This window comes from Quercus lobata, chromosome 1, assembly GCF_001633185.2.
Source record: "Quercus lobata isolate SW786 chromosome 1, ValleyOak3.0 Primary Assembly, whole genome shotgun sequence".
In the NCBI taxonomy this organism is placed as follows: Eukaryota; Viridiplantae; Streptophyta; class Magnoliopsida; order Fagales; family Fagaceae; genus Quercus; species Quercus lobata.
Genome location: NC_044904.1, coordinates 26,920,447 through 26,936,330, shown reverse-complemented (window position 1 = coordinate 26,936,330; position 15,884 = coordinate 26,920,447). Strand labels below are relative to the sequence as shown.

At 31.1% G+C, this 15,884-nt stretch overlaps 1 protein-coding gene across 1 annotated transcript; it reads left to right on the top strand.

The window, feature by feature from the left end:
- The first annotated feature begins 1,121 nt into the window (after window positions 1-1,121).
- LOC115991864 lies at window positions 1,122-1,991 on the top strand. The gene is made up of 2 exons (XM_031115860.1): window positions 1,122-1,507; window positions 1,765-1,991. Exons 1-2 carry the CDS (start codon window positions 1,183-1,185, stop codon window positions 1,779-1,781), a joined length of 342 nt encoding a protein of 113 aa, XP_030971720.1. The 5' UTR covers window positions 1,122-1,182; the 3' UTR covers window positions 1,782-1,991.
- The last annotated feature ends 13,893 nt before the right edge of the window (window positions 1,992-15,884 follow it).

The following is a 15,884-nucleotide window of genomic DNA, read 5'->3' as shown; positions in this document are numbered from 1 at the left end:
GGTTTGTTTTCCTGAATAAAAGCCCAGTCTTCTCACAGACTGGTTTCTCAAAAAAAAAAAAAAAAGGTTATGCCATAGCCAACACAAGTAATAATAAACAAAATAATTCTTCTATACATATTTTTTTTCCTAGTGATACTCTAATTAAAAAAATCAATACACTCAAAAATTAAATGTAATAATCAAAACCCAAAATCAAAACATACACAAAAGAGTTCAAAAATGAAGAATATAAAAAATAAAAAATAAAAAAATATATAAGAGAATCAAGAACTTAAATGGATGTTCATTGTTTTGCTTCTTTATAGTAAATTTCTTTTGGCATAATATCTTTCATGCAAATTTAGAAGTAAGGAACAATAAGTAAGATGAATTTATTAAATTAAAACAATAAGCATGATGAACAATAAGCGTAAGTTGCAACTTGAGAAAAAAAAAAGTGAAAAAAATACAAAAACATGGGGTGTAATATGTGGGATTTAATTATACGTATGACTCTATTGGTTAAGAGTGATTACATCAAAAAGTCATGACTTAATATATATATGGTTGAGTTAAAGTTACATCTAGTGTAACTTTAAATAATATTACACCAATTAATAGTTTTTAATTGGTTGTGAATTTAGACAAATCCACCGTTAAATTACATTATCTTCGTATATTCTCCATATTTGCAAAATTTCAAGGTGATCAAAGATTAATAGTCATGTCATCAATTAATTTTTTAAATTCAAGTTTTTTATATATATACACACTATGAATCAAATTGACAGTAACACCTTCACCAAAAAAAAAAAAAATTTGACAGTAACTCCAAAAAGGTAAGAACTAGTATTTTTACAAAAATAAATGAATAAATAAAAAAGAAGAAAAACCAACCACTTCATTGCCATAAATAAAACAAAAGAAAAGGGCCTCATTACATTCCATTTTTTAACACGTTGCCCAATCAATAAATAAATCCTCTTTTTGGTTTTCCTTTTCAATTTAACCCTAATATGGAAAGAAAATATTATTACCACGTGGGACAATCCATAGCGCTCGTCCATGCTTATTTGTTTGTACTCCAGTTAGTAGTATATATATATGTTGAACAATAGCATGAGTTGTCAACAGATAACGAAAACTGTGAGTTAGAGAAAGTAATAATAGTCGTGACTTGTGAGAAAGTTCCAAGAGATCATGGCGATTGCTAACATGAAAAGCTTGGCCTTGGCAATGCTTATGGTTGTGGCTTCCATTCTCCTAATCTCTGGGAACCATAAGGTCTCAGCTAAATGCCAAGGTTCTATTCCAAACCTTATTTCCAAATGCTCGACGTTTGTTAAGAAAGCTGGACCGGAAAATCCACCATCGGCGGATTGTTGTGCGGTGGTGATGGGTCTTGACATTCCATGTGTTTGTAATCTTGTCACTCAAGCAATTGAAAATATGATCAGCATGGACAAAGCTGTTTATGTTGGACGAACATGTGGATTATCAATCCAGTCTGGACAAAAATGTGGAAGTAAGTCAGTTAACTAAGTTTAATTAAATGTTTAATTAAATGGTCTTTTAATTTATTAATCTTTAAAGTATGGGGTTCAACCTTGATTACATGAGTATTGGGATTTAATGGAGTAAAAGTTAGCCCAATTTTATGAAAGAAAAACTAAAAATAATAATTACAAGAATTTTATGACATCATATTATCATACTTGTTTACTTTTGCCTAATTTCTTATTGATAACACCCACTCATATTTTGATTTGTTCTTAATTTCAGGCTATACAGTTCCTTAATTTCACAAGAATTTGAAGTCAAGGGAAGATAGTTGTTGCATGTCTTTTTCAACAATAAATTATGATATTGAAGCCAAGAGCCTTGTAGCTTATCTTATTGGCATCTCCTAGCTAATGTTTCTAATAAAGTTATTCATGATTCAAATCCTCTTCCTCTGGACTATTGATGTATCAATAATAATAAAACAATAAGCTTATTATATGGCATAATTTCCAATGTATTGTTACGTGTAGTGCTTCTCTTTTGTTTTTGGCGTGAAATATTATCCATAACAATAACTACAAAAATAAAATCCATAAATTTACGTTCTTAAGGGGAAAACAAAAACAAAAACGTGTGAAGTATTGGTCAAAAACTAGTTGCAACTTATATTTGAATTTGTTAAAAGAAACCAATATGTTATCAATGGATTAAAAAAAAACTGAGTTGATTAACTCACTTATTAAATGAGCATTTAATCAATATTTAAAATGAAAAATAATAAAGTTTTATAAAAATATTTCAACACCATAAAACCTCTATTTTTTCAGTTTTTTTTTTTTTTTTTTTTTTTTTAGTTTGATAGTTACAGCAGTGAATGAGGATTTAAACCAAGTTTATATATCTTAACCAAAGCATGAGTTCTCAACCACAAATTAAATAATTTGAAATTGTGAGTGAGAGAAAGCAATAGTTGTGAGAGAGTTCAAGAGATGGCAATTGCTAACTTTAGATGCTTGGTCTTGGCAATGCTTATGGCTACCATTATCCTAATCTCTGGGAACCATCAAGTCTCAGCCCAATGCCAAGCTTCTATTCCAAGCCTTGCTTCACAATGCTTGAGCTCTGTTCAAAGATTCGGACCGAAAATTCCACCTTCCGCCGAATGTTGTGCGGTGGTGAAAGGTGTTGACATTCCATGTGTTTGTAAGCTTGTCACCGGAATGGTTGAATTTATCATTAGCATGGAGAAGGTTGTGTATGTTGGACGATCATGTGGATTAACAATCCAGCCCGGAACCATATGTGGAAGTAAGTCAGTTAACTCAGTTTAAAGGTTTACGCTCACTTTCTTCCTCATGCAACTATGGTATCAATGGTCTTATAATCTAATCCTCAAAAAAATGAAGTATGGGGTTCAACTCTCCATGAGTATGAGATTTGTAGGGAATGAAAGTTAGCCCACTTTTTTGAAAGGAAAAAAAAAATGATTATTATTACATAATATTATACTTGTTTATAGTTTGCCTAATTTCTTATTGCTAACATCCACTAATATTTTGATATGGTTCTTTCAGGCTATACAGTTCCTTCATCATGAATTTGAAGTCAAGGAAATAGTTAATTGTTGCTTGTCATCTTCAACTATAAATTTTGATATTGTAACAATAAGTCTATTATATAGGGCATAATTTTCCAATGTATCGTGTATGTGTAGTGCTTCTCTTCTTGTTGAATAAAAAAAAAAAATAGCCATTTTGCATAAAATAGTAAGACAAGGAAAAATTGTATGATCTTGATGAAGATTGAAATGTATGGACATTCAATTTAATTACGTCCAGTAGTACACCATGTCAAATGATGTCTATTGTTTACTTTCTAATGGCTAAAGAGAGACAAATTGGGTAGGAAATTATTTTCTGGCGTAATTGAGAATTTCTCCTTTTGATCAACTTTTATATTGAATCCATCCCATTTTACTCGCAATTCCTCCACTACAATTCTAGGTTATCCTTGGGATCAAATTATACTGTTATCAAATTTATCATTTTTCTTAATTTTTATTTGTAAGACTGAATTTCAGGTTAGTTTTTTAGTTGATCAAATCCTGACTATCAAGACCTTTGGGATGCTAGTTTCATGTTTCTAGAGTTTCGATCAAGACCAGTTTTAGTGTGGGTGTGTGCGTGTATCCACAAACGTGTGTAAATGTGTCTAAAAAATCTGAAGGGTCAGCTCCCTAGAGATTGGTCCAGCCCACTTATAGGTTTGAAAATTGGGCTACAGAACAAGTTTAATGGATCACCATAATGCAGTGGCTTCTGTTTTGCCTCAAATAATACGATGGCAAGTGATATACAGCAAGTTCAACCTTGATAATCTGCCTCTCAAAAAAAAAATAATAATAATAATAAAATAAAGCTGATTATATATTTTCCTCAAAATATATATATATATATATATATAATTTATGATCTCAAATAATGCACTTAATTGACATTTGACCATTCCAAAATTTGACTGCAATTATACTGAAGAAGCTCATTGCTCTAAGAAGATATTAATCCAACTTAGTAATTAGTATGATAAGACTTACTAACATTAATTACAAACATCCATTATAGCAGGTAGGTTTTATATATACATGATTCTAAATAAGCATACTTTTCATTTATTTGGCTCTTTTTCCCCTCCAGACATTATGTAACACACAAAATAAATCCAAGAAGCCTGGTCTAGAGCCTTTCTTCATACATATAATTAGGAACCCAAAGAAAGGGTATTGTTAGCAAGTGTCATATATAGGGACAGTTCGTGGCTTAACCTTGAGAACCTTAAAAGCATTATACATAAGTATGTCGACAAGTAGCTATTGCATTTATTTCTTTGCAATTAAGAAGTTACTAGGAACAGATATTACTACTATAGCCATTATTTGCTCCTTGATAGCGTTGGTCAACCTCACACTCGTTGGCAAACCATAGTTTCGCGTTGGTTAGCCCGTTTTGTTAGCCGACGAACAGGCGTTGTTTGGGTGGTCCCGCAATGGAGTTTCTCGAGGAGGTGGTCCCGATAGCAAGGATACTAGTGGTTAGTAATAGTTCCAACAGTAATTATTAATTGCTTGGAAATAGAATAAATATGTTTAGTCGCACATCATCTATTGCTAGGTCACACTTAGCTTAGGCACACACTGATAAGAACATGGATAATAATAGAATAGTTAATTCTAAGGAATATAGCATGAAAGATATAGACAAGAATTTGTTAGATTGGAATAAATGAAATATACTGACAAAAAAAACAGATAAAATCTACCGATAGACTTCATTTTCTAAATTATCCTTCATGACAAACTACACTATAAAAACTGTTGAAAGAACTTACTCTTTATTTAATGAATATGAAACAATTTCAGTTATTTTCAGCAGACTCAATTAACCAACATAAAGAAAAATATGCTTTTTTACATGTTGGTTTAGTCCAGGTAACTGTAAAACCATTAACAAGAGAAGCTTTAAACACAAGTGTTTTACTTTGTTTAAGAGATGACAGACATTTAAGGTTTAATGACTCACTCCTAGGAATGATGGAAACCAGTTTACATAAAGGACCGGTATACTTTAATTGCTATCCTAATTTTGCTTTAATTCTATCTGACAGAAATATCATGGATGCTTTAACTTTGAATATAAAAACAGATGGTTATTATATGAAAGTAGGCTCAAAAGCTTTAGCCATTATTTATAGGATCTATTATAAACTTATGAAAACCACCCTAGACCCTCAATCCATGGTAGAACCATCCCCCAAAGGACATACTCTCCTTCTTCAAGCCTCAACCCCAAATAGTAGACTTCGTGTACACCGACAAATACAATGGAAAGACATAAACCTTCCCAAAAGGTGGCAACTAAATGCCATTGCTCCCCCACCAAATATAGAAAACACAGAACTAGATTTTATAGCTCAAAAGACAGACGGCACAGTTATTATTTCTTTCAATAATGATAGACAAACCAACAACCTTATTAGACTTAGTAGTTTTTCAGGCAGAAAGACCCCTATGATGTTTACCCCTAGAAGCTCCTTCTCCTCTAGAACACCTTTCTCTGATTCCAGACCTTTATCTCCCCAGAATCTTCCCCAAGTCATACACCTTCCTCCTATAAACACTAGAAGAACCCCAGTCCAAACAGAAACAATTTATTATCCAACAAATACCACTCAACTGACCCCTAATGTTCACCAAGCCCGTTATGAACCCCAACCTCAACCTGATTCTCCTACCTAAACAGACATATTAGGATTCATAGATCATGATAGACGAATTAATGTTTTATCTAAAGAATTTGTTTTAGATAAAGAATTACTAAAACATGATTACTTAAAACCTGAAAACACTGACAGAAAAAACCAATTTTTTGAATAATATAATGAACAAGAAAGGAATAATTTAAGAACCAAATATTATGAAATGGAGACAGACTTGCAGACACAATTTAGTCTTTGAATTTTCGGACTATCATAACAAAAAGATAAGTGTAATAGAGAAAACATTATCATGGACGAAGACAGAAAATCATGAAAAGGTGTACCAAACTTATCCACCCTTTGAGTTAGTTATATTGAATCAAAGTAGTGGAGTCCAAGTGTTGGCTACTCCTATTAAAAGACCTAGTCTAAGTGATGATAATAAGAATCTAGATAACATAATTCAATAGAATAATTACACTAAGATATATCTAAAATCAATTGGTCAAAAGCTACAAGACATAGAAAACAGAATAACACCCCCTTCCACCTCCATAAAAAAGAAAAATTAGTCTAAAACCCCTCGGTTTATCCTTTATGAAATACCTCCTCACCTTAGATTACCTTTAAAGAGACCCATGACAAATAATCTACTTAATAAAATAAATAAGAAGTTAGATTTAATGAAACTATAATCACAAAAAGACATGGAGTCACTAAAAAACAAAGATATGAAGTTAAATACAATAGGAAGAACTGAGTCTTCAGAGGATGAAGAACCAGAAGACAATCAACTAACAGACTTGACAGATTCATTAGACATAAATAATTTAGAGTCACAATTTACAGATAAATTACAAATTAATAAATTGACTTTAGGATCTTTATCACAAGATCGCAAAAAAGGAAGAATTGATGATATATACCCCAAAAAGAATTGGTATCCTAAACCTACTCCCCCTGATTTACAATTTGAAGAAAGACATACTTTTGTTAATTCGTCTTATTCGCCAGATTTGATATATGAAAGGAATTTTGATGGAATGTCAGAATATGAAATAATAAACCTTTTACATGAAATGACCTTGCTCACTACTGTTTATAAGAATCTTGGAAAATCGGACCACTAGATAGCCCATTTAATTGTCACTAGTTTTACTGGCCAATTGAAAGGCTGGTGGGATCACTATTTAAATAATAATGACAAAAACAAAATATTGATAGCTATTAAAAGAGAAACGAATGGAAGTGTTATAATGAAAGATAGACAGCCTTCACAAGAAGTAGTTAATACTTTAATTTTTACTATAACTAAACATTTTGTTGGAGTTCCTAATCAATATAAAGAAAGAGCTTCAAACATTTTAATTAATTTAAGATGTCCACAACTTTCAAACTTTAGATGGTATAAAGATGTTTTTATTTCAAAAGTATTAAGCAAAAATGACTGTCAACAATCTTACTAGAAAGAAAAATTTATTGTTGGTTTACCTTATTTTTTTGCTCAAAAAGTTAGACTTGACATAGCCAATAATGATGGAACTATAGACTATCCTAGCTTAACTTATGGTGATATAATATCTTCAATCAATAAAACAGGTCTATGATTATGTAATGATCTAAGACTAAAAAATCAGATAGAAAAGAAAAAAGATATGCTAAAAATGAGCTAGGGACTTTTTGTGAACAATATGGATTTGATCCATTAATTGCTCCTTCTAAGAAAAGAAGGAAAGAAAAGAAAGATGTTGATAGATATAAAAATAGTAATAGAAGATACAATAAAAATAGATTTAAAGATAAGAAAGAAGAGTCTAAAAGAAAGAAACATGATAGACACAGAGAAAATGACTTTGTTTGTTTCAAATGTGGTAAAAAAGGACATACTGGTAAATATTGTAACATTCAAAGAAAGATAAATAAACTTGACATATCAAAAAAGTTAAAGAATAAATTGATGAATATACTGACAGAGAGTGATGAAACAGATAATGAAATTCACTAGATAGATAATTGTGATATCGCTTCATCATCGATAGATATTTCTTCAAATAGTGAAAAGGTTAAATTATGTAATTGCAATAATCCTAATAATTGTTATTGTGAAAGAAAACTAAAAATAAGTGTTTTAACAAAATAAGAAGATATAATAATGAATTTAATAGACAAACTTTCGGATTTACAGTCTAAGAAAGATTATTTGTCTAAACTAAAAGAATCTTTAACTCAAACTGACAGATTTGAAATAGATTTGAAAGATTATAAGTCAACCTATAATTTTGCAAAAATTACTGACAAATTTAAACCCAGTAAACCTGTAACAGTGACAGATTTACAAATAGATATTAATAATCTAAGAAAAGAATTGAAAGAATTAAAATTAGAATATTTCATTTTAAAAGCCATACCTGAGCAAATAGCTGCACAAGTAATTAGTATAAAAGATAGAATTAAATATTGTAATGAACCCTTGACAGACTCCTCTCTTCTCGACAAACATGATTATACTGATAAAAGTTCTTATAAAGATGAATTTTTAAATATAATCGATAGAATGATATTCCAGAAATGGTATACTGAAATAACTCTGGTTATTCATAAAGAATTTTTGTTAATAGTTATTGCACTTGTTGATTCAAGTGCTGACATGAATTGCATACAGGAAGGATTAATACCTTCCAAATATTTGTTGGAAAATCTGGTTTTGTATCTCATACAAAACACACAGCGGAAGCAACAAATATGGATCTATTTCATTCATGATTGATAACATGCACTATGTAAATTTTAGAATTTAAGAACAAGATAGAGTACCTTGGTATGGTGAAATTCAAAACAAAAGATTAGAAGTACTTGGGAACACTTTTAATCTTCACTCTAATTCCACTTTACGCCCAAGAAGTGTGGTCTCTCAATCAATTTCTAAGGGAGAATAATCGACTGGTTTCACTCACACATACACACCATTTCACAATGATGTCTCTCTTAAAAAAAATTCTGTATGTTTCGTCCTTGATAACTAACTGATTATCTAATTGGGCTGGCCTATTGGGCCTTTCCAATTGGGTTTTAGTGTGTGGCTTAGAGTGGGACCAAAAAGAACCAATAAGACACCAGCTCCAATGGGCCTTAGGCTTTTCTGCCAACTCTTGATAAATCCAAAATTACCATTAATTATATTTAATACCACTATATAAATATAATTGTACTCTAGGCCTTATTAATAAATTATATCCTAAGACTTTATTATACATGCAACACCTTCATAAAATATTCGTAGTAATTCAAAATCATTAATGTAGACTGTCACTTTGAAGATTACTACATCTTAATCCCTGAGTACCCAATTTAATCCTTTAAGTTATTCATCATATATTTATGAAATCCAATTTCATAAATATATACTTTAGTAAGTGGTTAGGACTAACTCTCTGAATAATTGAACCCATTAAACTTATCTCAAGGGAATATTTTATTTCGCCGTTAAGAGACTATGAATTCCATCTTGAGAATATATGTTCCATCAACACTAAATGTGGCTGCCCAACATACTAAGGTTTTCATTGTAATTTTATATCTCACTCCTGATATATCAAAGCAACTTACACCTCATGATCAGGTACATTATTCTCTCAAGATTAAGAATTCATGCAAATAGAAGTCGTGAGATTTATTATTCATTTGACAGTCATTAGGAGAATAATAAATTTCACAACGGTCCAGTTCAATATGTCTTAACTCTTAAAACATATCAACATATCAACTAGAAGTCTCCACTTCCATGATCAAGACAAATCATCTTAGTTGATATGTTATAGTCTTCGCAGATGAAATGCCCAATTTCATCACTAACTACGAACCAAAATTCTGAGTTTACAAAGAACTTATGATTTATATCTTCTATAACTAAATCACATAAATCACATACTATGCATCTCATGAACTATATGATAATGTCCGAATATTCATGTTACCATTATTTCAGATAATAATAAAGAAATTTTATTAATCACAACATTAAGTCATACATAATTCCATACATAATAACATACATAGCATCTTACAATAGGATTTAAGGGCACTAATCCTAACAATATTATGAATCAACAATAGACAGATTAACTTAGGCTAAGTGATAGACTAAAAATAAGTAATAAATTGACAAAGACACACATATATAATAATGGAATCAATTTTAGAACACCTTTCTTCTTAACAGACAAATTGTCCTCTAAAGTTATTCTAGGAAATCCTTTTTCTGGCTTTACTTTATCCTTTTTCTACGACAGACAATGGAATATATACTCAAATTTTTGAGACAGAAATATTCTTTAAGTTTATCCTACCCCTAGTCCCCAAAGAAATACATTTGTTAAAAGAAATCTCCATATTTAAAGGCATGAGTACCGACGAAATTGTACCAGCAACAGATACTGCTGCTACTATAGACCCAATGGTAGATGATGTTATAAACTCTACCCAGTAGCACTTAAGTACATACACATTATTTTCAAAAAGAAATATATATCTCTTTTCAAAAAATTTATTTAAAGTTTGTTTTCAAAAAGATTTTATGTTAATTGAAAGATTTTGCTCAATTTAACAAAGTCCTTCTCAAATCTTCTCTAAAATATTTAAGTCTCTCTTAGAAATAGACAGCCCTTTGATAGAACCCTTTGAAAAAACTCCCTTAGTAGCATTTGAAGCTACACTACCCAAATTTGATCATCAATTGCATGAAGGCCTCCAGCTAAGGCGTACTTGCATTATATTAATTTGTTAATTTTAAAATTAATGGTCAATTGCCTGGCAAGCAAGATAGCCATCTTAAGGCTAAAATCTTAGACCGAATTTTGCCAAAACAGAAATCTTCAATGAAGATTTCAAACAACAAGAAAGCATCTCAATAGAGGCAACATCCCTTCAGAATACAAAGTCAGCTATAATGGTGTATTCGAGTAGTGATTATCAGAAAGGCCAGACATAATGACAGAATAGCAAATGTAGCTACTATTAGACAAAATTGAGAAAGAAAATTATGATAGATTACTATTCATTAATACGCTTCTAGGCGGACTATCTAGATAGATCTAGAAAGATCAGACAGATGTAATAAACCACTATTCACTAGCACATGTGAATAGCTTCCAGACAGACCATCCAGTCTAGAAAGATATTCTGATAGATTACTATTCATCTGCATGCGTGAATAGTACCCTAACAGATTCCTCTGACAGATTCCCAGATAAATTCATCAAAAGTCAATTATGAAAGACTACTGTTCATCAATAGTATTTTCTACAATATTCTACAAGTTTCTACCTACAGAATAACTTGAGTTAACTTTACTAACTCAGGTTACTTTTAAAGACTTACTATGGTTTATCTCATCTATAAAAAGACAAACTTCAAAGACAGAAGACAGGTCCAAATTCTAGGTTCAAATTTTAGAGGTTTTGGTTCTAGAAAGAAGAAAGCTCTCTCTCCCTTAGAATGACTCTTGTAATCCTATAACCCTTCCCTTTAGACAAAATCTTGTAACATTTCCGTTTCAAAGACATATTTTACTTTGTAATCTTGTAATTCTTCAAACAAAGTTTTATTTTCAAAGCTTGTATCAAAGACAGACGTTTTCAGTTTTAATCAAAGACAGAAGTTTTTATTCAAGTAAGATTTTACTAGTTTCTGTTTTCATATTCCATATTCCGTTTTAACTTATTTTGAATATATCTATTTTGCTATTTTCTTCTCTATTATCTATTTTCTTCTAATGACTAAAGAGAGACAAATTGGGTAGGAAATTATTTTCTGGCTTAATTGAGAATTTCTCCTTTTGATCAACTTTTATATTGAATCCATCCCATTTTACTCCTTGCAATGCCTCCACTACAATTCTAGGTTATCCTTGGGATCAAATTATATTGTTATCAAAATTATCTTTTTTCTTAATTTTTATTTTTTAAGATTGAATTTCAGGTTAGTTTTTTAGTTGATCAAATCCTAACTATCAAAACCTTTGGGATGCTAGTTTCATGTTTCTAGAGTTTCGATCAAGACCAGTTTTAGTGTGTGTGTGCATCCACAAACGTGTGTAAATGTGTCTAAAAAATTCTGAAGGGTCAGCTCCCTAGAGATTGGTCCAGCCCACTTATGGGTTTGAAAATTGGGCTACATAACAAGTTTAATGGATCAGCATAATGCAGTGGCTTCTGTTTTGCCTCAAATAATACGATGGCAAGTGATATACCGCAAATCCAAGTTGGTAATCTGCCTCTCAAAAAAAAAAATAATAATAATAAAATAAAGCTGATTATATATTTTCCTCAAAAAAAAAAATATATATATATATATAATTTATGACCTCAAATAATGCCCTTAATTGACATTTGACAATTCCAAAATTTGATTGCAATCATACTGAAGAAGCTCATTGCTCTTAGAAGATATTAATCCAACTTAGTACTTAGTATAATAAGACTTGCTAACATTAATTACAAACATCCATTATAGCAGGTTGGTTTTATATATACATGATTCTAAATAAGCATACTTTTCATTTATTTGGCTCTTTTTCCCCTCCAAACATTATTTAACACACAAAATAAATCCAAGAAGCCTGGTCTAGAGCCTTTCTTCATACATCTAATTAGGAACCCAAAGAAAGGGTATTGTTAGCAAGGAAGTGTTATATATAGGGACAGTTCGTGGCTTAACTTTGAGAACCTTAAAAGCATTATGCATAAGTGTGTCGACAAGTAGCCATTGCATTTACTATTGTCCCATTAGAGGACACCAAAGGAACCATGCAAGTTCCTGCCTCATTGATTTCATGGCTATAAAAAATAGCATACACATAGTTTTGCTTATGGCACACTACCTCCTTGTTTGTATTAATCCTATGCACTCTTGTGATGATACTCTTGCTTCTCAATTTCTTTTGGCACCTGGGTTAATTGAAAGTACTTTTGAGTGTGTCCAATTTTAATTTAAGGCCCATTGATTATTGGATGAGTGTCACATTGTTATTTGCCAATTAGAAGGAACTGGATTAATGAAAAGAGTTGGAATTTCAGAGAATTTTCCAATGACAGATTTTGACCCCACTTATCCAACATTCTAGAGAATTTCCCAATAACAGATTTTCTCACCATTTGCCAATACACATGCACCTCTTGGCGACACTCCCAAACCTTCACCCTCAGTACAATATACACATATTCCTCACCTCACACAGAACACACACAACATAGTGGGATCATTCAAAAATTTCCCTTCATCCCTCAGTTTGTGCAGGGACTCTTTGCCCTTACTTCATTCTCTACGCTTTTGTCCATCACCAACCTAAGAAAAGCGCCCAAAAACCCTATATGCAAATACTTCAAATAATCCCAAAACCCCAGAAGAATTTTTTCCTAGCTTTGAAACACTAATGGCTCAATGTGCTTTTTATGAAGAAGGTGGTGTCAACCTTCCTGTGCCCTTGAGTTTTTTATTGCACAAGCCCTTTATTTTTTCACTTCTATATAAAACATAACATACTATAATAATAATAATAAATGATTGCCACATTTTAATTTGGCACCCCTTCCCCCCAAAATATGACTTCCCCATCCCCACTAGTTGCATAAATTAAAAAATTATTTTCTAACCTTGGGCTGAACCATATGAATTGTGAAGTTATTCATTCATCTAACAAATTCAATAAATGAACATCATGCGATTTATTCAATAATATTATGTGATTTAATTTTATACTCTTTTTGTTAATTTTTTCAAAAATAAAAATAAAATTAGGAAAGCTACCTAATATTATAGAAGTTATTGATAATTATAAGGACAATGGACATATATATATTGTTATGATTTGAATCTTGATTCACTTTGTGAGTTGTGACCACATTGCACGCGTGCGCACACGGTTACTGGAATGCAGCCTCACTCAACACAAATCTCAATCACACTCACCAGACCTTTTGACTTTTTTTGGGAAAGAAAAGAAAGGAACACAAACAAGGAATCTTTCCATTATTGGAAACAAACTATAATGAGGTGTCAATGCCCTACTTGATTAATAATGCCTCACGTTCTCTGTCTCTCTCTTTTTTTTTTCTTTTCTTTTTTTTTTAATGCATGTCCAGTTGTCATGTCTTAATATCCAACAATTAATGCTTTGTAGTCTGTATGTACCCCTTGAATCTATCAAGAGCCAATAGACAATTACTAGATTTGAAACACTAATCTAGGAATCTCTCTATCCTAATTAACTAACCTAATCCTTATAATTTGCTTTAACTTGTCTTTAACACTATCTAATTAGGGTTAACACATGCGTATTAGTCTTTATGGATTATAGCAATTTTTAAAAAAAAAAATCTTTAAAGCTTTTATTCCAATTTCAGCTTGGTGAAAATTAACGTGAATATCGATTTAGAAGAAACTTTTATTTATTTTTGTCGGTCAATAAATAGAAAGAATATGGGGGTGACGTTATATTTTGGTATCTTTTGGTTAAAGAGACACGTCCAACCATTTGGAACATTTTATAAGATAAGGATGGGGGAGCCAACCACTTTATATAACTAGATTGGAAATTGTCTTAACTAGTAAACAACTTTCCTTGTTATTATCTTCTTAAATATATATAAATATATATATATATATATATATATATATATATATTTCTTTGTTTGGTTTTATTTTCCGCTCTGTTCTTCATGACGTGTATGCATTCTTACAGTCAACATGAATATATGGAGAATATGTATTAAGACCAACAATTTCGGAACAGATTATTCAAATGCATTTTCAACAAAAAAATAGCGTCATCCAACATCCATGTATGAATTATAGATGGTCATGCGTGTTTATTTTATCTATAACCATTCAATCTAAGCTTGTATGTGCAGTGACAAAGACAGAAATTTATCTTTGAGGAGCCATATATATATATATATATATATATTATGAAATGTAAAATAGTAATGTGTAATTTTTTTTTTGGGCTTTTTCTTTTTGCTGCAAATGCCTTAATATATTGTTAAGTTGACCAAATTATGGACCAGAGTTTAATTTTATTGGGCATAAAAAAAAAACTTAGGGTGGTCACAAATCTTTTTTTAAGGGTAGACAATGTTTAGTATTGGAGGGGTCAAAATGATAAGGTTATTTAAAATTTTTAAAATTATTTAAGATATTTCCAAAAAAAAAATTAAGTTTAATTTTTTCAAAAATTTTGGGGAGCCCAGGCCCCCCTTGGTCCTTTAATAGCTACGCCACTGTGTACGTATGTGAGAAACATTTCTTTGTTCCTAGCTTGTAAATGATAATGGTCATTTTAAAAAGCCTTGATGATGTATACCTTAAGTCTCTTCAAATATATATAATAATGCGTTTTGTTTTTTTCTTTTTACGACATTTATACACCAGCTAGTAAAACTGCAATACCTAGAAAGACATCCTAGTGTTACAACAACAAAAACAAAATCAAACTGTTAAAAAAAAAAAAAAAAAAAAAAAAATCCTAGCAAGAATCAAATTTAGAATCCTCCATAAGTAACAGAGAGCAGCCTATCTAAAATGGTATGATCAGCATGTTTGCACCAAAACAATCTATCAAGATTCAAAGGTCAAACAATTCTTCACTCAGACGTAACACTCCTGTTATATACTAGAACATTTTAATCAAGCCGAGTTATAAATTGTAGCTGCCCTATCATCTTGTTTTGTTTTTTTTTAGAGAAGCCCTATCCAATTCTAAATCTCATTTCCCAACCTGCTTGAAGTAAGAGCTGACAGCATTTCCTAATAAGAATTCTCATCCGCACAATTTTTTAGGAGCATCTAAAGGTCCCTTATGCTTTCGTATAAAGGACTTAAGTAACCCTTATATAACACCAATTAGCAAGCATATCTATAATGGTCAACCTTTTTTGTGAGTATTTTAAAAAAAATTAACCAGTTGATGAAGGCATGCTTGAGAATATTCTTGAAAACCAGACCAATATTCTTCACCAATTAACCTGAGGCCTTCTTAGATATAATAGCATTCCAAGCTTAACTCCTTGCAGTGGTAACTCTTAATTATTTGGAGAAGCCAAACACTCCAAATTAACGATCTCACCACCAAACTTCAAAACAACCAATGATCT

Coding starts and splice junctions, on each gene's coding strand:
- LOC115991864 (XM_031115860.1), top strand. CDS start 1,183: ATGGCGATTGCTAACATGAAAAGCTTGGCCTTGGCAATGCTTATGGTT.